Source organism: Podarcis tiliguerta (assembly GCF_965153285.1).
Source record: "Podarcis tiliguerta genome assembly, chromosome: 10".
In the NCBI taxonomy this organism is placed as follows: Eukaryota; Metazoa; Chordata; class Lepidosauria; order Squamata; family Lacertidae; genus Podarcis; species Podarcis tiliguerta.
This window is the reverse complement of record NC_139543.1, coordinates 5242715-5264976: the sequence shown is the minus strand read 5'-3', so window position 1 is coordinate 5264976 and position 22262 is coordinate 5242715. Positions and strand designations below refer to the sequence as shown.

Sequence of the window (22262 nt, the reverse complement as noted above, 5' to 3'; positions counted from 1 at the left end):
AGGGAGCTAGGATCCACCTTCTCTTGAATGCAAGTAGAACGCAGCGTCCCTGGTTGTGCAGAGGCATTTATTTACATTCATATGAACATGTGTAAAAGCTCAACACGGGTCGCCTGGGGACTGAGCAGGTGGGGCTGGTGTGTGCAGCCTATGTCTCCTACATGCGAGATCACCTATGCAGACAAAATACCTGAACAGGGCTTTTGTGTACAAAAGTTAAAGAGAATGAGAGTAGCTCTTTAATACTGACTTCCACCCCCTGCCAAGTAAACTATGGACATGGCCTCTGCTGAAAGTTACACATCCATAGCTTGTGACACACATGTCAGGAAACCAATAGCTAATCAGAAATACAGTGGCTAGGCTGGCCCACAGTATGTAGACCAGAAGCAGACTAGAGACAAGAAGATCCATCTCAGGTTTATTCCCAGCACATAAAACCATAGAATCATAGAGTTGGAAGGGATCCAAGGGTCATCTAGTCCAACCCCCTGCAATGCAGGAATCTCAGCTAAAGCATCCATGACAGATGGCCATCCAACCTCTGCTTAAAAACCTCCAAGGAAGGAGATTCCACCGCCTCTCGTGGGAGTCTGTTCCAATGCTGAACAGCTCTTACTGTCAGAATGCTTTTTCCAAATGCCTTCTCTGAGACAGCCAGCGTACAAACCTCCAACAAACAACAACACTACTCATTCAGACAACCCTTTCTGATAATACACAAGACCCAGGTAGCACACTTCCAGGTCTGATATTTCACTTCCTGTTTTAAAACAAACAAACAACCCTTGAAATATAAAAGGTTGTTTAATGCTTTGTGGTGAACCTTTCTTTTAGGACATAAAAAGGTTAAATTCACTAAAGAAAATGATACTGCTGCTTTCAAAATGGATGCATCCCATCCTATTACTGCATCCCATCATATATTGGTCTCTAATGTAAAACCACAACCCTGATAGAGAACACATGTCCATTGCTGGTTCAAAAGAGCCAGCCTTCATTTTTAATTTTTAAGCACTATACAATTACAAGTTGCATCTAATTTGGCTGTCTCTTAATCTCTTACCCCAGTTTCTTCACGCTTCTGGCATTTTTTTTCAGAGTTACATTAACATTTTTCTTTGAAAATCACTTGAGATTATGTAAAAACCAGTTCCGGGTGCAACTGCACAAAATGTCATTCCACATACATATTTTCAACATTTCCCAAATTGCATTCTTCTTGCCAACATTTAAAAACTTGTAGAACTTACTCTGGCTCTCAAACGCTATCACTAATGATATTCTATGCATTCAAAAATTACAGCTATTAAGATCCTCCGTCAGCAATCCATACGAGGATCATATTTAGTTGTTTATATAGAATAAAGCTACTTGCTCCAGGCAATACTCTCTTTACTGCAGCTACAAAATGAAACAGAATTTTCAACACCAGCAAAGGCCTGCAAATTACTCATTCATGATACTCTCCATGCAAAAATTCAGTAATAATCAGCCTGGATGGATGCTAAATTTTTCAGATTATTTCATCTGCAACCTAGTATTGCTGTTACCCGCTGCATCCATAAGAATCAGTAGTTTCGTATGACAAAACAAAACATGGACTCACATGGCACTGTTCGGAGGTAGAGATTGTCTCTGATGATCTGCTGGAGCTCGTGGTCCACTGAACCCTTCTGGAACCGTAAATTGAGGTAGCGACGGAGATCCTTATCAACAATGCCTCCTGGTAGAGTCAGCAAAACACATATTGATTAGTAATAAAATATGAAGTGTGAGATTGCCTCCTTTTCAATTAAATATTTGGCTTTACCTATAACTGAATCAAACTATTTCATTTTCCTTTATTGACATCCTAAATTACACATAACCATGATCCCAAAGAAGGAGACTGGGACCTTTATTCAAATGTGTGTGCACATGTAGCCTTGTTGGACAACTAGAAATGGTGTGGGTCAGCTGCCTTATAGGGAAGTGTGAGCCAGGGAGACTAAATACAGCTACCCATCACCATTTGCCAAACAGCTGGTTGGTGTTATTGTAATTTTCTAGCTGGGCTATGTATTAGCAGCTTAATTAAACAGTAATCATTAGCACATGAACATCCTCATCTAAATACAGATACTGAATTGGAACTGCACACACAAACAGGATTGGAATGCAGGTTTCCTTTGCTGATATTGCCCAACTGGGTCAAGGTGTTTAGGTTTGAAGTCTGGATTATTATTCACAAATAGGATGATACATGGGGTGTCATGACCTGGGACCCAGGTGAACGACATGACCTAGAACCAAATGTAGAGGCCCACTGTGTCAGCACAGCAAGCAGGCATTTCTGCTCATACATCACTTTCACACAGTGATTACAGCACTAATATTTCTGCTCAAAGTTAGTTTTTAAGAAGCATTTCTGCTTAACAATACCCTGCAGTCCACCATCAGTACCTAGCAGGACAGCAAAAGAGCACGCAGGGAAGCTGCCAAGTTCCTTCAGACTAGCTGGAAGGTGAACTCCACAGTTGCAACTGCAAGGCTAGTTATGCCTAGCATGGCCTGAACTTGAGATAAGGGTCGGTGAACAACTGTCCTAAAGTCAAGTAGAAGAACCTGACTCAAGCATGCTTTGTCCACACGCTTTTTGGACATCAGCAACTATATATTTTTAAATATATTTTCTCTATGTCCGGAGCAAGCCAAAAGCGAAGAAATGTCCTTTCCTTCACAGTATGTCACCAGCATGTAACCCCTTCGTTCCCAAATCCGCAAAGACATGTTTTGATTTCATTGATTACATTTCTGTGCTGTTATTCATTCAAATGAATTCAAACACAGATAATAAGCAATAAATAATAGTAACATGATATAACATGATGTCACAAATACAGCATAAATAATATAGAATAATTAACTATCAGTGAAACAATTACACTCTATAAAACACTGTGAACCAAGGAACAACTTAAAAAATAAGCAACACATCACAATTAAAGCAAAAGTCATATTATATGATTAACAAATCAATATAGCAATTATAAATCTATGAATCAATATCATCATTAACAAAATTGCAGCCAAAAAATAAACTAAGTACTGTTAAGCATATCTTTTGACCTTGGAGAAACTGGGTATCGTGTATGTTTGCCACATTATGTACATTCCATCTGTATATGAATCTCCACAAGTATCCAGACTAGGCCATTCCCCAACCCTGGTCTATTCCTAACTTTAAACTTTCTGATGTCTTCTATGACCACTGAAAAGGGCATGAGTAAGCACGCCATGTGCCACACTGGCACCAAGTTTAAAATCCTGTTTTCCTACTAGTTGCATCACAAAGAGAATTTTAGCAGGTGTGGCTTGAAAGAAAATCCGCACCTGTTGAAATTTTCTCTTCTTTGCAATTATCAAAGCTCTGTGAGTCCCACCTTCTTCTCACTTGGCCACTGGAACAGCCAGTTCCATTTTCATTGCCTGCTCACTTCAGATAAGGTCCCCAGATATTTCCACATGTGTCTTTAACACACCCTTGCCCTGCACTGTGAGTTGTCTGAATATTTCATAATTGTTGGTCTAAACCTTTTTGCAGTGTTCACATGATGTTCTCCTCATCCAAGTTGAAGCCTGCCATTTCCCCCTGCTAAATTCAGAGTTTCCCGATCCCCAGATAGTACAATAATGGAAGAAAATCCAATATAATCCAAACGTAGTCAAACTAAAAACTGCACTGCTTGAAAATTTTAAATATGGGGTCAGTTATAAAAGTATTTTATAATATTTTATAATATTTCTTGTATATTCTAGTTTAGTCCATTTCTCCAAAGCTTGTAATAAGACACATTTTATTGAGAGAGAGAGAGAGAGAGAGAGACACACACACAAAGGGATATTAAACAGTCTGTAACTCATTAAAAGATCCAAGACCAGAGAGAATCATTCGTATTTCTGAGAAAATGGCAAGAGATAAACACAACAAGGCTTATAATTTTCTTTAGCCCAGGGTATTATAAAAGTAGGGTTTTTTGTAACTCACAGATGTTCCAGATGGGGGATTATTGCTGAGTTTTATTTCGCAGTTCAAGGCTGGTAATAAAACAAACATTGCTCTTTCTATTGCTATTCTCACAGCAGATATATTACTTAGCCTTAAAACATTTTTATTACATGCCCTTATAAAATATATTTGGGATGGCTTGTGAACTTCTGCTTACTCATATTTTATCATAGCTGCTCCGTGAACAGAACTTGGTATGTTATGCCTTTTCTTTTCCCCCCTTTTACTTTGAGAATATAATTGATTGCATCTCAACCATGAACAACTTGCCCTGGAGCTCTGATATATTGAGATTTGAAGTGAAACAATTTCATTTTCCCTGGGATTCTAAAAATACTTTGCTTATGACTCAGCAACTTGTACCATGTGCCTTAAAAAACATGGTTTTCTTAAGCATTAACTATGCATAACCATAATGACCATATGAAAAATGCAACTTCTTGTGTAGTGCTGCAAGTGTCAACAGCAAGGTGAAACATTTATTCCTTATTATCTGTGAACCAAAACAAAATCTGTCACAAAATAAGACTATATAGGCCTATAAATGTACAGCTCTCAAGCCAAAAAACAAGGAAGTTTATGATGCCCCTAGTAGGCTAGGAAGCAGCAGTTGACTGAGGAATGAACATTACAAGTTACTCAGACTTTATCGCACAAAAAACAATTACCAAGGCATGTGGAAGACAGATATAAATTTACAGCATGTTATGGTTTAAGAGAAAACTACATGAAAATATTGTATGGATGGTACCTAACACCTAGTAGATTGGCAAAACTGTACAAATCAAAATTGAATAAGTGTTGGAAATGTAAAGAGAAAGAAGGTACCTTTTCCCATATGTGGTGGTCTTGCAATAAGGTTGAAGCTTACTGGGAAATGATATATAATGAATTGAAAAAGATAAAATTTGTTTAAAAGAACCCAGAAGCTTTTCTTCTGGGGATTGTGGGATCAGAGATACCTAAACAATATAGAAACTTTTTTATGTATGCAACTACAGCCGCAATAATATTTGCCCAAAAATGGATAGAAGACCAGAGAAGAAAGGCTATAGAAACTAATGGAATATGCAGAAATGGTAAAACTTACTGGAAGAATAAGAAATAAAGATAACAAACTTTTTATTAAGGAATGGAAATGCTTTATTGAATATTTACAACAAATTGTAAACAGATCAAGACATTAGCAGGACTACTGTAAAAACTTGCAGCAGATGATTAAAAGAATAGGTTGAGACAATTGGGAATCAGATCAGAATCAAGTTTATTACGGCCATGGGCCCATACAGAAAAAACATAAATAACAGCTTGTGGACGTGGGGAAAGAAAAAAAAAAAAAAAAGAAGAATAGAAATAAACAGCCGCTAAAACGCCCCTATAACAATAAAATACTGTAAGATGGAATGGCATCCTACACCTTAATTAGCTTGTAGTGCTCCTTGGCGTCGCTTTTGGGTAAGGACCGCAGCCAGGAACCTAGCCACTTTCAGGGTCGTATGGGTATCCTTATCCTGCAAGATTTGGGCAAGGTGGAATGGTGGAGGGGTACCCACTAGTTTCTGAATGATTGATCCCAGCAAATTTGCCCGTAGCACATTAAACAAGGGGCAAGAGAACATAATGTGCTGGAGCGACTCCGGCGTCACCTTATCACATTCGCACATGGCGGGGACTTGGCCCTTTGAGAATCTATGTCTCAGGACATTGGAGGGAAAAACGTTGAACCTCGCTTTGGTGAAGGCCAGTCTATGGGCAACAGTCGAAAGGGAGGAAAGGTATGATGGGACGCAGTAAGTTAAAGTGATACCAATGCTCTGGGGCGAACAAACACCTCCCCCCAGCATATAATTTCGCTGTAAGTCGATGTCGTCCAGTCTTTGGCGGATCAGTCTTTGAGCTGTGATTTGATCTAATTTTAGGGAATCTGAGGGAGAGATTCCATAGCTCAAGAGTTTGGCATGAATTCTACTAGACCAAAGGCTAGAGAATTCATCTTGCCATAGGCATTGGACAAGGTAATGGTTTGGTAATCTGTGCCACAATGATAACCAGTAATTGAAGACTTGCTTCCACAGGCAAGTTTCTAAGGATGCGATCTTCAATTCTAGTCGCATGGCTGCGTTGCTAACGCACATAGGGAGCATTAGGAGCCGACGTAGGAATTGGTTTTGCAGAGTCTCAAGGGGTGCAAGATCTGTCAACACGGCCCAGAGCGGGGCAGCATAAGCAAGCACAGCCACCACTTTTGCCTTGAACACCTTTAGGGCCGAGGGAACATGCAAAGCTCCATCCGAAAAGAAAAATCGGAGGAGCGCATATGACAGAGTTTTGGCCTTATTAAGTAGGTGTTGGATTTGAGCTTTCCACCCCAGATTGTATTGGAAAATAACTCCTAGGTATTGAAATTTTAAGACTTGCTCTATTTTTGCTCCACCAAGCTTCCATTTATATAATCTCCGACTTCTGGAGAAAATCAGAATCTTGGATTTGGCATAGTTGATGGTTAATTGGTTGAGTTGACAATACGTGGCAAAGATCTTCAGAGCTCTGGTTAGTCCAACACGTGTAAAAGATAGAATTACTGCGTCGTCCGCATATAAAAGGAGTGGGCAACGGTAATCCGCTAGTCTAGGCGCGTGTGTACTTGGAGATGAGTTAACTAGGGGTGCTCGCATGTCGCTGATGAATAGGTTGAATAGGCAGGGAGCCAATATACAACCTTGGCGCACTCCCTTGTTTATTGGTATCGGGTTTGTGAGGTCGCCCGCAGGAGTGAGTCTTACTCTGGCAAGGGTACCTTCGTGGAGTTGACTTATAAGCCATAAGAGTCTTCTATCAATGCCCTGTTTCGCAAGTTTCTCCCAAAGAATGTTTCTAGGCACGCTGTCGAAGGCTGCCTTTAGATCTAAAAAGGCCGCACAGAGGTAGCCCCGAGGAGGGGAGGAGTACTTCCGTGCCAGATGATAAAGCACTATCGCATGATCGGTTGTAGAACGTTTAGTTCTGAACCCTGCTTGTTCGTGGCCAATCTGGTTAGTCTCATCTACCCATCGCAATAGTTTAGTCAGCAAAAAGCTGGCATAAATTTTCCCTATAATCGAAAGGAGGCTGATGTTACGGTAATTTTCCGGCTCCATTGGAGAACCTTTTTTGTGAATTGGTACTATGATGGCCTCCTTCCATATTTTGGGGATGAGACCAGAGGCGTTGATTGCGTCGAAGGTTTTGGCCAGGATGCCAGCCCACCATTTTGGGTGTAGTTTAATGGCTTCGGCAGGGATCAGATCGGGCCCAGGGGCTTTGCCCGGTTTCAGCTGAGCTATTAGCTTGACTATTTCGTCCGGATCGGTGGGAGGCCAAATGGGTAGGTGGGTAAACAGGTGCATCAGATGGTCGGAGGGAGCATCTGCTTGTGAGAAACATTTCTTCAGGAATAGTTCCCATGTCGGTGCAGAGATGACTGCCCTTGGGTATTTCCTCACCCTTCTGTTAATCAGAGACCAGAATTCCCTGGATCTGTGTGGTTTTGAAGCGGTAATCAAGGCCTGCCAACGATTATGTTGCCACTCACGTTTGGCAATTTTTTGCATGCGTTTATAAACTTGCTTGGCTTGTGCGTAGCTAGCTGGCAGAGTAGATGCATCGGAGGTCTTATATACATTATATATAGCACGAAGGCGCTGTCTTGCTTGTTTGCACTGAGAATTGTACCAGGGGGCACCGTGAGTATACTCGTTTCGAATTGAATTTTTGGGTGGTAACCTGAAGAAGGACGTAAGAACAGTCGTATGGTGGTGGAAGCGATTCAACACTATGCTATGCTCATCTGAGGCAGAGCCTATGTTGGGATGAGGCCCAAGGATTTCTTTATGAAAGAATTCCTGATACCTTTGAGCCTGGGTCTCCGACCATTTGATTCCTCTTATTTGGAAAGATTCGTTGGTTACCATCTGGGTCGCATGTCTATCCGTCTCTGGCTGCCAGTTCAGGGAAAGCTTGGCTACCAGGGGGAGATGATCACTGGATTGTACATTCTCAATCTTAAAGGTGGAAATACACTTAAGTAGATCCCTGGAGACCAACAGGTAATCGAGGACGCTGTTTGACTTAACGCTCAGGTGAGTGAACTCCCCTGGGATATCAGGGAGACATGCGCCATTTAAGGGGGCCAGATTTAAACGGATGGCCATTTGATATAGGAGTACACCAGCCTCATTTACTCTGTGGTCTTTAGAGGATCTCCTCATCATGTGTTCCAGATCATAATTATCAAGGTTTGGGGTAACCCACCATTTGGCTTTGGTCAGCGAATCCCAGTTTGCTGCTGTGCGGGCATTAAAGTCGCCACCTATTATGGCCGGGGTGTTGGGAAACTTAACATAACATGAGAGCAAGTGATCTTCTAGCGAGCCCCATTTAGAGCCCAGTTCAGGAGAGGAACCCCCAGGAGGCAAATAAACATTTGTGACTAGGAGTGAGATCTTTTCCCCCACTATCAGCCCGGTAAGGGCGTAAGGGGGTAAGGCCTGTACTAGAGAAAATTTAGAATGAAGGTTGAGAGAGATGCCTATTATTAGGCCCCCTTTAGGGCGGCCTCCTTTCAGGGAGGGACAGGCAGGGAGTTCTAGAAGCTCAAAGCCATCTAGGACAATTTTCTCTACTTCCCACGATTCTTGGAACAAGATGATATGAAATGGGTTAATAAACTCCAGGAATTCTGGGTCAAGTTTTTTTCCCCTCCAGCCCGCAATATTCCAGCTCAGGACTGATAGGGGGGAATTCCTGTTGAGTCCGATTCGCTGTCATTTCAGGGAGGGATGTGAGTCCTTTGGGGGCAGGGCGGGCCCCACGAAGAAGTCAGTTATTTTACTTTGCGTAGCAGGCACCTGCTGAAGGGACCTGGTCTCGAAGTTGGTATTGAGATATTCTGACTGGGGTGACAGAACGGGTCTCCCGCTAACTAACCCAAAGGCGGACACTTCAGTGGGAGACACCACTGGATTAGCTGAGGCTGCCCCACCGCGAGGCCTAAAGGTCGCCGATGAAACCATTTGGTTTATATGTCCAGCCGGATCTTCAGTCAAAACCGGGCCATTTTTTGATGTAGGTGGAACACTCCCCTGACCAGCTGCCAGCAAAGGTGCTGGGGATGCTCGGCGTGCAGGTACCGTTTGTATGACGGGTCTATGCCGCTCAGGGGAATATGAGGACTCCAGTTCCGGCATTGATGGATTAGATGGTAAGGAATTGTTTTGGTAGGAGGAACTCTGAGTTACACTCTTCGGCGGGGGACTCTTGGAGGGCGAGTCAAAGTTTATCAAGAGTTGGGATGAGAGGCCGACTTGTGTGGCAAGACCTGGTTCTACCAGGCGTCGGTGGGATTTACCCACAAGTGGGGGAGGCATGGTTTTAGGAGCTGGACTGAGGTATTTCCTTAAAACACGACTCCGAAAAGCTGGCAAGGTTGTCCTGAACAGTGGACAGGACTTTTCCATTCTTCTGGACGTGTATGAGCTGATGATTTAGTACTTCTAGTCTATCAATTATTTCTTGTTGTTCCCTCGGTGGAAGGTCGCCAAAGGTGGCTAAAAGCTCTCTTTCCTCCGGTGGGGTCAGGGAATTACTTGCGCCAGTGGGATCCTTTAAGGCTCGTGGGGACGTGGGATAAGTCCAGTTTCGAAATGGATGGATATCCTCCAGAGAAGGAGGCTCGATGTCCCGAGGTGCTCCCGGCCTCTCCGACAGGGTCCGCTCCGAGTCGTAACCAGCAAGTAGGAGGGGATGAATCATGCTATCCATAAAAACTCTTGTTGGGATGATATCGTATCTAGCCAAGAGTGATTTCTGCCTGATGATAGCTGAAGGGATCCTTGGAGAGTAGAACGCAAGCATCACTTTCTGTTGCCTGAAATGCTGGTTCAAAGGTAATACTGCAATGAGATCGCATTGTGTGATTTCTATGTTTAGGAGATTGCTTATATGCTTTTTGACCCCATTGAGAGTGAGCCACCTTGCTGACCCTACCCCGATATTTAGGCAGATTTTCTTAGGTTGCAGAGACAATGCTTGATGTTTCAGTGCGGGATTTGGTTTGTATTTAGGGATCCCACTTCCTTTTTTAATTGAGGGTAAGGTTCTCTGGCACTTCATTTCCCCCGTAACTACAGTTGGTTCAGACTTTGGCCAGAGGTTATCAATTTTCTGTTCAAGGTTACATAACTGGGAGGATAGCACATCAATCTTCTTGAATATGCAATTTAGGGTTCTGACCACAAGGTGGAGATGTTCATGTTGTTCTTGTCTTGCGCAGTCCTCAGCTCCGGCGTCCTGCACCGCCCCCAGTGAGGCACTCCCTCCTCCTCCGAGTTTGCCATCCACAGCTTTAATCTGGGATGAAAGTAAAGGTAATTCCTCTGGTGTTGACGTTGTTTCTGGTGACATTAGGGGGTGAAAACGGTTCTGAGTTTTCACCCTATAGCAGTGATCAGTGGGGACACTCCATTTGCCAGATGCAGGGGGGTCGGTTTTTAATTGTTTGGCTCTTGGGGAGGACAGAGCCTCGTCACAGTCCCTTAGGCGTTTGCCTTGGCCCATCATTGTGAGTCTTTTAAAATAACGGTGCTAAAAGGTAATAAAAGTAATAAAAATAGAAATATAACCTAATGTGAGCTGGCGAAAAAACCAGTGTGTCGAAGGCTGCTGAAGGATACAGTTATCTGCTCGTTAAAGCTGATTTGCGATGCAGGCTTTGCAGCTTATCGGCAATGTGAACTCCTGGCGTGGGCTCCAACACCCTGGAGCAACCTTCAGCAAGAACTTGAAAGGCTGAACTTGAAAGGCTGGGAGCCACAACACAAATTTTAGGGAGGGTTCGAAATGAACTCCAGCAGATGCGTCTTACCTTGTCGCCATTTCTACAGCAACATCCCCCGTTCAATCCAAAGCAATCCTCCTTCGTCAGACTTAATTAAAATCTGGCATCACATCAGTGGAGAGTCCAGCAAGTACTTGACTGGCAGAATGCAAAATTAAAGTAAATAGCTTACTCCAGTGGTTGTAAGATCCAAATTGGGAGAAGAGGTCAGAGAGAACTGGAAGGAGGAACCTTACACGGAGGCCATCTTGGAAGCAGTCCACCGATCTCACTCGTCTTGAGAATATCCTTGAACAGGGGATTTTCTCTTCGTGCAGCTTAAAGATTTTTCTCCAGCATCTCCGACAAACTTAAAACTTGTGGGGGGGGAGAGCTCATAGCGGCCGCCAGCAGGAGGGATGTTTCGTTGCAGTAGGCAACCTCCAACAGCCAAATGCCAATAAATCAGTAAGGGGTTGCTGCTCCCTCGACAAATTGGGGAGTAAAACAATAAAACAATAAAACAATAAACTAAAAGCAAAGTGAAGCGAGGAGGTGATAAAACAGCCGATAAGACGTTAAAACTGAGTTTAAAACCAAGAGGTGGCAAAAAACTACGTAAAAACTACTTAAAAACTACTTAAAAGCTTAACTAAAAACGGAGGAGTCTGACTAGGCTGCTGTCTCCGTCGCCATCTTCCTCTCGGGCAATTGGGATATGAAGGGAAAGATGGAAATAACTTTAAGGAACTGTGAAAAGAGGAGGGAAGTTGAGGTTTAAAATGTTAGAACTATTGTTGAATGATTATTGAAATGTGTTTTTTGTTATATATAAAATTATAAATAAAAAATTAAAAACAAAAAAATTACCTGCCTAAGTAAATTGAACCTCATTATGCACGTGCACCATTTTAAACAGGTAACAAGGTTAATTGACTTGTTGTCTTTTGAACACTCCTCATGTGGCTATTCATCAGTGGCTGCTCCCAGACTTTGGAACTTTGGAAAGTTAGACTGGCTCTCTCTTTGTTTCCTTCCACTGGCAGCCAAATACTTTCTTATTCCAACAGCTTGGGGAACTGGCTGCTTTTAATGAAAAAGCTGGTTTTGTGCCAATTTTATTGTGATTGTTTGTTTGTTTGTTTGTTTGTTTGTACACCAGGCTTGTGATGATGTTTGTCTTGAAAATGATGGTTCTGCTGTAGAGGTTATAAAGGAATGCCGTATGTAATATAAAAAGAGTCTGGAGGTTCCAGTCCTTGTCAAAATATCTAAGTCCGTTTGTCTCCAATATAGCTCTATTCCAGAGTGAGCAGTTACCAACAGAGCTGTGATGCTTAGGGCTTAGTGGTGCGTTGCACCAGGGCGCCGGCCTCTCAGGGGCACCCCAGCGAGTGGGGGAGCTGCGCAGCTTTGCCGGTGACCTCCCCTTTCCCTGCACACCCACCAGCTGCACCCTGCCAACCATAAGGCGGGCACGCAGTTTCCCTCCCAAGCCTCTGCGAGGATCACTCTCCTCCCGAGGTGGCTTGGGAGGAGCGCAACTTCACTCCCAAGCTTCCCGCAGCGGCATGGGGGAGAGTTGTGCCCCCCCCCCCCGTGTCCAGAGGAGGGCAACCAAAATGGTCAAAGGCCTGGAAACGATGCCTTATGAGGAACGGCTAAGGGAGCTGGGCATGTTTAGCCTGGAGAAGAGGAGGTTAAGGGGTGATATGATAGCCATGTTCAAATATATAAAAGGATGTCACATAGAGGAGGGAGAAAGGTTGTTTTCTGCTGCTCCAGAGAAGCGGACACGGAGCAATGGATCCAAACTACAAGAAAGAAGAATCCACCTAAACATTAGGAAGAACTTCCTGACAGTAAGAGCTGTTCAACAGTGGAATTTGCTGCCAAGGAGTGTGGTGGAGTCTCCTTCTTTGGAGGTCTTTAAGCAGAGGCTTGACAACCATATGTCAGGAGTGCTCTGATGGTGTTTCCTGCTTGGCAGGGGGTTGGACTCGATGGCCCTTGTGGTCTCTTCCAACTCTATGATTCTATGATTCTATGATTGCTGGTAGTGTGCAGCTATGGCCACCCCAACACTATCTGTGGTGATTTGAGGGCGCTGGGCAGATATTTGCACCCCGGCGCCACATCTACTAAAGACAGCCCTGGTTACCAAGAATCCAGGGTAAGATTTTGGGCAGTTTTCCATTGAGTTGCAATTACTATTTATGCTGCCAAGATCATATGTAAGACCAACCTTTTTGACAATCTATTTTTAATGGTATTATCAAAAATATTCAGTAACATTAATTTGAGTCAATAAACTATAGTTTATTTAGTACTATTTATCAGAAGGGAGGATTTCTATGCAGTAAACTGCAAGGGGAGGGGGGGTTGGGCCAACTGTGAGGGAATGGGGAGGAGGTTGGGAGTTCATTGAGGGGCTGATGGGTTTGGGCAAGGTGTAAAAGGTTGGCCAGGTATAAAGGGAGAGTGGTGGGCAGCGGGGGGCTGGTTGGTGGGTGGCAGGCAGGCAGAGTTGGCATGCAGTGCGAGTGTAGGCAGCAGCTCCTAGTTAGCATGTATGTAATAAATGGGTAAACGTGCCCACATTTACTATGTGTGACCAATCCTGTTCATGCCAACTCAGTAGTAAGTCGTGTTGAATTCAATGAGACTTACTCCCATGTAAGTAAGGTATAGGATTGCACCCTTTATTTATATAGAAGGGAGCATTTGTAAAATATATTCTGAAGTATGATGTTGTAGTAATCACAGTCACCCCCACTCTTAATGATATTTAGGCAATGTCCTTGTAACAGAATAATGTTACTTAAAAGTGAATCAGCAAGTAGAGCCAGAATATATAGATCTGGAATATTTTTGTTTTAAAAAAAGAGGCAGTTGCTATATATGGTTTCAACGCCCCTATAAAAATCACAATAAAACAGCCTAACAATCAGACAGATGGCCTTTTTACCATTTCAGAAAGCCCACCGAAACCATTTTTGGCACCATGAATCTTATTAGCCTAGAATGAACATGGTGCAGTCAAAATACAATTAAATAAGCACTAATATTTTACAATGTTGAGTCATGCATCAATGTAAAAATGAAAAATATAGTAAATTTTTAAATAGCTTTCTATTGCAATATTTTCTGTTGTAATATTCCCATTACTACTTATGCAGTCACATGATAAACTTTATGGAATAAAATATTAGGCAGTGTTTTATCCAGTAGAATAGGATATCTTAACAGTGGAGCACAGAAATGTACACATTCATAACAAAAAGAGATAGCCAGAATTAGCATTTCAGATACTAGCTGACCCAAAAAAGCAATATTATATAACGTTGTAAGGGTAGATTTTAACCCTGGTCGTCATAAAAACACAGCAAGGCAAAGACAAATTGTATTAACTTAATCTTGTGGAGTTCAGCAGTTTTGAACCAGCTGTTCTGTGTTTTTAAAAGACTTACGTTCTGGTTGTGTTAGACTCCTAGTGTTCCTCTAATTAGCCCTGTTGGCAAATGCAAATGACTAAAACCAAAGTACTCAAAATTAGCCTGTTCTTAGAAATAAATGCTCTTGGTCCCATGGCCTTACAAGGGCAGAGGGAAGATGCCCCGGAAGAGTCACACTAATGGAATGAAGCCAACTGCTGTTCTCTGCTTCTAGGGAAAACACTGCTACAGCATTTGCGGATGAGAAATAGAGGAACAAACAAGATTGCTGCTTGAAATGTATTTATTTTTCACATTTATATCCCACCTTTCTTCTGCAAGTGTTGACAATGGCATTTACAAGGGCATTCCATTTTATCATCAGCATAACCATGAAAGGCAAGGTTAGGCTGAGAGTGTGCCTAATTCCATGAGCTTTATGGAGAGCCAGTGGAAATACAGATCAAGGCAGAATGAACTTACCTGGAAGGGTGGAGCTGCAGCAATAGTCTCCCACTAGTGGAGTTGGTGCCGCTGACTGGGAGGGAGAGGGGTGAGGTCAGGGCTGTGTGGACTTGCCAGCAGGAACAATGGATTGGCTTTGCCAATGTGTCCCTCTTAGCAAATAACAGTGACTCCACTGCCAAAAGGTTATGGTTGCAACCAGGGCCAGCCTACCCAGCAGGCAAGGTGAGGCAACTGCCTAGGGCAGCAGATCTGGATTCCAAGGAATGCATCGCCTGCTCCTGCTATGGAAGCAACAGTTGTGGTGTGTTCCTTGGAGGCCAGATCTGCTGTGTCTACAGCAACCTCTTGGCACACAGTATAGGAGGTGCTGCTGGTCTCCCACCCTTCCTGGTGTAGATCTTTATTCTTGTTCCCAATATAGATCTTTATCCTCACCCCTTGTTCCTGATGTGGATCCCTTCTTCCATGGTGTGTGTGTGCACACGCCATTTTGTGGTTTGCCGCAGGTGTTTTGGGCTGGTCCTGAATCAAGGTCTTCCCAATCCAATTCTAATACACTAATCACTACTCTATGCTGGCTCTCCATTCTCTGTCCATAGAAACCCAGCAACAGGAGAAGACAGAAATGATCTGGGATTCAGTTTACCCCTTAGGACATATGGCACCACACTCTACTTGTCTAAAAATTAATTCACAGTAGAGATCATAAATATTCTTAAGCATTTCATTAAGCATTTATGACATTTTCAACAGTTGTTGCTACTTAATTTAAATAGCACACTAGTGGGAAACATCAAGGGACAATAAAAATATCGGGAGGCTGTTGAATTAATAGTAACACGTTTTCTTTTCTATCTCTGTGCATTAAAAACCATGTCCTGTAACATATGGTACAGTGATAATATTGTCAATAAATGTTTAAAGTCACTGTTGCACCTGGGTTTTTCATCAAAGATTTCCGAAAACTTTCAGAGCAGAAATTTGAGTGATATTTCCAATTGACAAAGGAAAAATGACCCGGTCTGCTCTTTTGCCTCATCTTGCATTTGCAGATATCAACCCATGAAGCTTTTCGTTATCAATAACTATTGCTTTTGCAATAATTTGCTGTAGAACCTGTTGGTAACCCCAAACAAGAATGAAAGAGCCATCAATACTGACCCCAAAGACTCTGAAAAACATGTTTACAAAGCAAACAACATTTCAAGCTAGCATTATGATGGCACCATGATTTGACCTTCAAAATTTATGGCTGTTTTTATCTGAGCTTTGCACAACCTAGATGTATAAAGCTAGATAATCCAATTGTATATGTGGCAGAAACAAATGTCAGCTACAAAATAAACAACCAGGGTTATTATCTTAAAAGATGTAGTTGGGACAATTACAGCTGTTCAGCAAGGGAAAAAATTATATATACAGAAAGCTGTTAGAAATTTTGTTTATGCATGGATTAAAGACACCTATGTTGAAATTGCTGGAGTGAAAGCCAGGTGGTTTAAACATTCAATTAACAAGATATAATTGTATATTGGATGTAGGTGCAGAAAGAAAAAGCAAAGGCTGGCACCTGAGCTGTAGAAATGGCCAGTGCAGTTTTAACAGACCTATTTAGATTGTCTCCTTTATGGTACACAATGAAGAAGCATTGTTCCATAGAAGTATGTAATTACTGCAGCAGCAGCAGCTGCTCAGCAAACCTCCAGACATTGTCTTGCCTCTGGATTAGTGCCAAACCAGCTTTGATTGGGCCTGAAATAACAGCCAAAAACTAGTCTTTCAGAGTATGTGAAGCACCAAATAACTTAAACCACAGGTGGCCCTTCCCTAATCCCTGGATATTTCACTGTACCAACAACATACCCTAGTTTGACTCACTCACTTTTTATCCTACTGTTCTAAGAAATAAAAGTTGTAAAAATGAAGCTTGTTGAAAGAAGGAATAAATTTATAGAACATTGTTTTGATCAACTGCCAAAGTTTAATTGAAACTATATTTGTCTTTTTTCATGTGTGCTCCTGATTAAAAGATATAATGTAAAAGGGCAAGTTGTATTAATATCACACATAAATGTGAATGGCTTTGCTGCTACTTCTTATTCTTAAAAAAAGCAACAGCAGTATTGCTCTTTGGTTTCTGTCACGTATTTTCAAGCTATCTTGAAGGAAGAACACGTTCCTCAAGTAAAGGAAATATACCCCACATTGCCACTGTATCAATGAAATGGATGCATTAAAAGAACAAACAAGTAGGTAATAAATACAGTGGTGCCTTGCAAGACGAAAAGAATCCGTTCCGCGAGTCTCTTCGTCTTGCTGTTTTTTTCGTCTTGCGAAGCAAGCCCATTAGCGGATTAGCGCTATTAGCGGTTTAGCGGCTATTAGCGGCTATTAAAGGCTTAAGGGATTAGCTGCTAAAAGGCTATTAGCGGCTATTAAAGGTTTAAGGGATTAGCGGATTAGCTGCTAAAAGGCTATTAGCGGCTTAGATCAGCTGATAAGCGGCTTAGATCAGCTGATAAGCGGCTTAGCGATCAGCTGTTAAGCGGCTTAGGGGCTTGGGGGAAAGGGGGGGAGGGGGAAAAAACCCCAGGAATCGCGAGACATTTTCGTCTTGCGAAGCAAGCCCATAGCAAATTCGTTTTGCGAAGCACCTCCAAAACGGAAAACCCTTTCGTCTAGCGGGTTTTCCGTCTTGCGAGGCATTCGTCTTGCGGGGCACCACTGTATTTCGTTTTTTGTTCACACATGTGTAGGGATATCGCGGGGTGGAGTGTGTGCTCCCTCCGGACCTCACTGTCCACTCCGCGATATCCCTACACACATGTATTTTATATTTGATTTTCTTCTACCAGTCGTTATCTTCAGAATCAAAACTTTTAATCAATATACAGAAGTGTTCCCACCTTCTTTGCATGGGGCCTAAGCACCTCTGAAGTATATTGTTTACTGGGATCCTGGAGAGGGGTGTAGCAAGATGGGATGGAGAAGGAGAGGTTGAGGAATGGAAAGTATTAACAGGGGATGTTGAGGGGATGGGGGTCAAGACACAGGAACCAGAGGAGCAGAACCCGTCACCAGAACGGCTCTCGTCCGCACAAACACGTAGGGCTCTGAGGCGCATTATTAATTTGCACACTTTTTTTATTTATCTAATAAGGTGCTGTTCTAACTCCCCCCTTCTCCCCACCAAAAAGAGAGCCATCAAGATTTCTCAATCACATTTTAATGTTACTTTGTTCACAGCAGAAATGTGATTTCCCCCAAAATGTAAGCACTGGGGGAGGGGGGGTTATACCATGTTGCAGCCAACCATAATTGGAAGAGTAACATGGCAACAATCCCTTAGGTCAGGCATAATTAAGTTACCCTTTGATGTAAATACGTTCTTTTCCAGCAATGCTGTAAGGTTTAAAACATTTTTCCTTTACAATATTCTTAATTCTTGCTCTCTCTCTTTTTAACCTGCAGCAACTTCGGAAGGCTCTGTAAAAACCTAATCTCTAGCCTGTGATTTTGCATCTGCCTCTTTGAGAGTATACACATTAGATGACATTATTTCTGTCTATAATTTATGGAATATAATTTTTTTGCAAGATGGAAATAACATTTTGAGGAGGGTGGAAAAAGAAAAGGAGGTGGGGAGAAATTAATGAGGATGTAGAAATAGTTAAATCTTCAGCTAAACAGTAGCTGTACCATCTAGAGGAAAACAAGTGTTCTTTTTATAATGCATTTTCAACTCAAGCCTACAAATCTCTCTGGCACAGTTCCAAGAATGGATTTTTACTCCAGCGAGAAAGACATACAGGCCTAAAAGATACAATTAATTGTGTCATCACAACAAATATACAGCTTTTCTCTTGTGATGTTGTAGAAATAATTGCATTGTGTGGAATGCCGCTTTAATAATTGATTGGAGATTTGAGGGAACCTGAGTATTACAAAGAAAGATGATTCTCCCCACAAATCGAAAGCCAAATATAATTTCCAAATAACTTTTGACTCACACGGCCTTAAGTTTTCCCCCCTTTTATGTTTGAAGTCTTTATTAGAAATTGGTGATTAGAAAATTTATAGGCCCAGTTCACACATAATGAGAAACCATGGTTTCTTATTACATGAATGAGCTGTGGTAAGAATCGGAGTACTGCACTCTCCCTCCCGTCTCTTTCCTCCTCTTCCTCTTCCTCTTCCTCCACATGCCAGGGAAGACGATCAGAAACAGAGGTTTCTGATTTTAATACCCCACGATGCCCTAACCCTGAAAGCTTTGGCTTGTTTATACTGCGATTTCAGAACAAGCTAGAATCTGAACCTAGGATTCGATTCTAGCTTGATCTCATGGTTCAAATAATTCATAGTTCCACAAATTTGGGTATCACAGGAAGCTGTGGCTGTTAAAGGAATTGGAAGCAAAAGAGGAGGCGGCAGAAGGGAGGACCATGAGAATTCCAAGGCTGCAGGAGCTCAGACATACAGTAGCAATCCAGGGCTTCTCATTAAGCCTGGACTGAGCCGGACACATAAAAATCCTAAGTAATAAATATTATGTATGAGCAACCTACTAGTCAAGTGATTATAGTAACAATGCAGCTGGTATAAGCAGAATGTTCTGCTACACAGACTCCAATCTCCAAGCAGTAAGAGACTTGAATAGTGCCTGCAGAAACCTCAATTTTAGTTTCCCTGTAATGAAGGCCACTGGGGACTCTGCTGTCTTTGTGATATATGTTTTTATTTACACGGGTACTGGCTAAGCATAAGATGGAAGAGCTCACATCATTAGTACCCCAAGAGAACTTGCTCCCCCCAATCACAGCTTTGGTTCAGCAGAGAGAGCAAGTCAGCCATTTGTGCCTCCCAGCTGCAGGCAAGACCAGACCCTGGCCGGTTGTTCTCCTACCCTGGGATGGTGTGGCCCCTCCTGTGCTACACTTACTGCTTCTGATGCTCTTCCAGGTATTTTCTTAGTGCCTGCTCAAGAGATTTGAGAGCTACAGGGATTGCTTTCAGCTTTTAGAATCTGGTTCTAGAAGTTGGTGGCAGCATTAATCCACTTTTGACACCATGTATTACGAAGAGAGCTGAGATAGGCCTCACTTGTTCAAGGTGCAACTCCAGGTGAGAGACGAGAAGTAGCTGCCATAAGTGAGAAGAGTGGCTCACAGCCAATGCTCATTGTGGTGGGCCTTTTTTTCTGTGGAATGCATTTTCAATGAGTAAGAAGCCAATCCCAAGGAGCTTGGATTCAGCGCTATCAGCTGACAGGTACTGGCTTCAAGCTTCACTTTCTGCTGAAATTTGCTGAACTACAGAGTTGTTAATGAAGTTCCCAGCTTGCTCTCATTCCTGATCAGCTGATTGGCAGCAACAGCAAGCAACCATTTTTAATGCACAACTGGGAGTGCATATTAAGTCTCCCAATTGTGCACTGGCAGTCATGTTTCTGCCTGCTCCTCATTTGTAACGTCTGTGGGGCAGGTGAATGTAGTTTGGGGGAAATGGCTTCACAGGCCAAACTGGGACCCATAATGGGCCTAATTATGCCTGCATTCAAGGGTTCCCCACCCCTGTTCTACTGATAGTGTCAAGTGGAGGAGGACATATGAACTGCTCATTTGAGCTTTCAGAAGGAGTGCAACCCCATTCAGAACTAGTTGAACCCTGCTATCCAGAGCAGACTGCCTTCCCTCCCATAGTACCTCCATATTGTCTGGATTAATTTAAAGTTTGGTCACTCATATCAAAACTTCCTCTAGTTCAAAAGTGCTATAGGCCAGCCTCCCTAGGATTATCAGATCAACATGTGAGGTAGAATTAAGGGTCATACACATACAGATGGCAAAACAACCCAAACCTTTGGATGACTTTCCCCAGTGGTCTCATACAACCCACTCTGGGATTAAGAATGACAAAAGGTGGGACAACAAAATCCTAAACAGACAGTAAAAAATGGGGGGATATAGGATGCTGCCCTGAAGCACCCCATAAGTCAAAGGCTATGAGAAGGAGCAGGTCCTGCAGCGCCACTGACTGAGTCTGTCCTGTCAGAAAGGACTGAAGTCACCACTAAGCTGTGCCAATCAAGCCCCACCCAGACAGATATAATGGCTTATGATATTAAAAGTTGCTGAGAAGTCCAGGAGAACCAACAGAGGCACACTCCCACTTTCCATTCCATGGCATAAGCAATCCTTCAAGACAACCAAGGCTGTACCCATCTTATAACCAGGCCAGAAATCACATTGAAAATTAAATAATTAGCTTCTCGCAAAACTACCCTATATTAAGATGCCATTACCCTTATTAAGGAAAAACACAAATTTATACTGGACCATATTTTCTCAGAACCATAGGATTAAAATTTGCCCTTTTTCAAGGCAATAGAAGAAGAAGAGGAGTTTGGATTTGATATCCCGCCTTTCACTCCCCTTTAGGAGTCTCAAAGCGGCTAACAATCTCCTTTCCCTTCCTCCCCCACAACAAACACTCTGTGAGGTGAGTGGGGCTGAGAGACTTCAAAGAAGTGTGACTGGCCCAAGGTCACCCAGCAGCTGCATGTGGAGGAGCGGAGACGCGAACACGGTTCCCCAGATTACGTGACTACTGCTCTTAACCACTACACCACACTGGCTCTCAATAGGGATGACTCCTTCCCTCAATGAAACATCACTCACTTTCAGGATCCATATAGGAAGTCCAATCAACCTGAGTTTCACAAGAAAGGAAGAACAAGTATCAAGAGAGCAAGTGATAGGCTCCAAAGCATAAAGCTGTTTGTTCACATCCTCAAGTTGCACATAATGAAAAATACCCTAAACAACATGACGAGATGGTGTCCTGACTCCATACATCTCTGACTCTGCCAAAACTCTGGCATCCAAAATGGAACAAATGGGAGTGATGTTATTTGCAAAATGCAATGCAAACTGGACACTGAAAAACAAAAATGAAACCTTGGTTTGCTAGGAAGGGGCTGAACTGCTGGATCACGTCCATGATCTATAACAAAATTACTAGTAATTTAGGACATACATTTAGAAGTATATCCAGCAACCTAAGAAAATACATATAATTTAAGCTTCCAATGATTAAAAAAAATCTAAATCACGGTCACATTTTTTACATTCATGGTTTTTAGTTTCTTTTTAAAAAATGAAGGCTATAAGTAATGAATTATGGTTTGTTGTTGCTCAAAGCTTGTAGTAGTAAGTTAATTACTGAAAAGAGACCTTTAAATATTTCCCAGTTGAAAATTCTGTTGATTATGCTGCCTATCTTTCTTGAATAATAACAGCAGCCCCAGCCAAGGAAAACTATGTATGTACAAGCAACAGAATTACTGGAAAGCCGCACAAAAGAGCTTTCTGTGTTCTGCACTTTGGGTCCCAATGTGGATTCAAGGCTAAATAAGCATGAAGGTTTCAATAAGGCTGTTTCCCTGGTGACCCTC

General features: G+C 42.4%; 1 protein-coding gene across 22 annotated transcripts in view; it reads right to left on the bottom strand.

Moving 5' to 3' along the window:
* The window catches only part of MAGI2 (membrane associated guanylate kinase, WW and PDZ domain containing 2), a 598802-nt gene that overhangs the window by 468876 nt on the left and 107664 nt on the right, over positions 1-22262 (bottom strand). For all 22 annotated transcript variants that reach the window (XR_014502057.1, XR_014502058.1, XM_083399289.1 and 19 more), the window contains one exon: positions 1610-1726. Coding sequence is in view for 20 of the 22 variants with exons in the window: in XM_083399289.1 (XP_083255415.1) it covers positions 1610-1726 (117 nt within the window). In the remaining 2 variants the exon portion in view is untranslated. The remainder of the gene's footprint in view (positions 1-1609; positions 1727-22262) is intronic.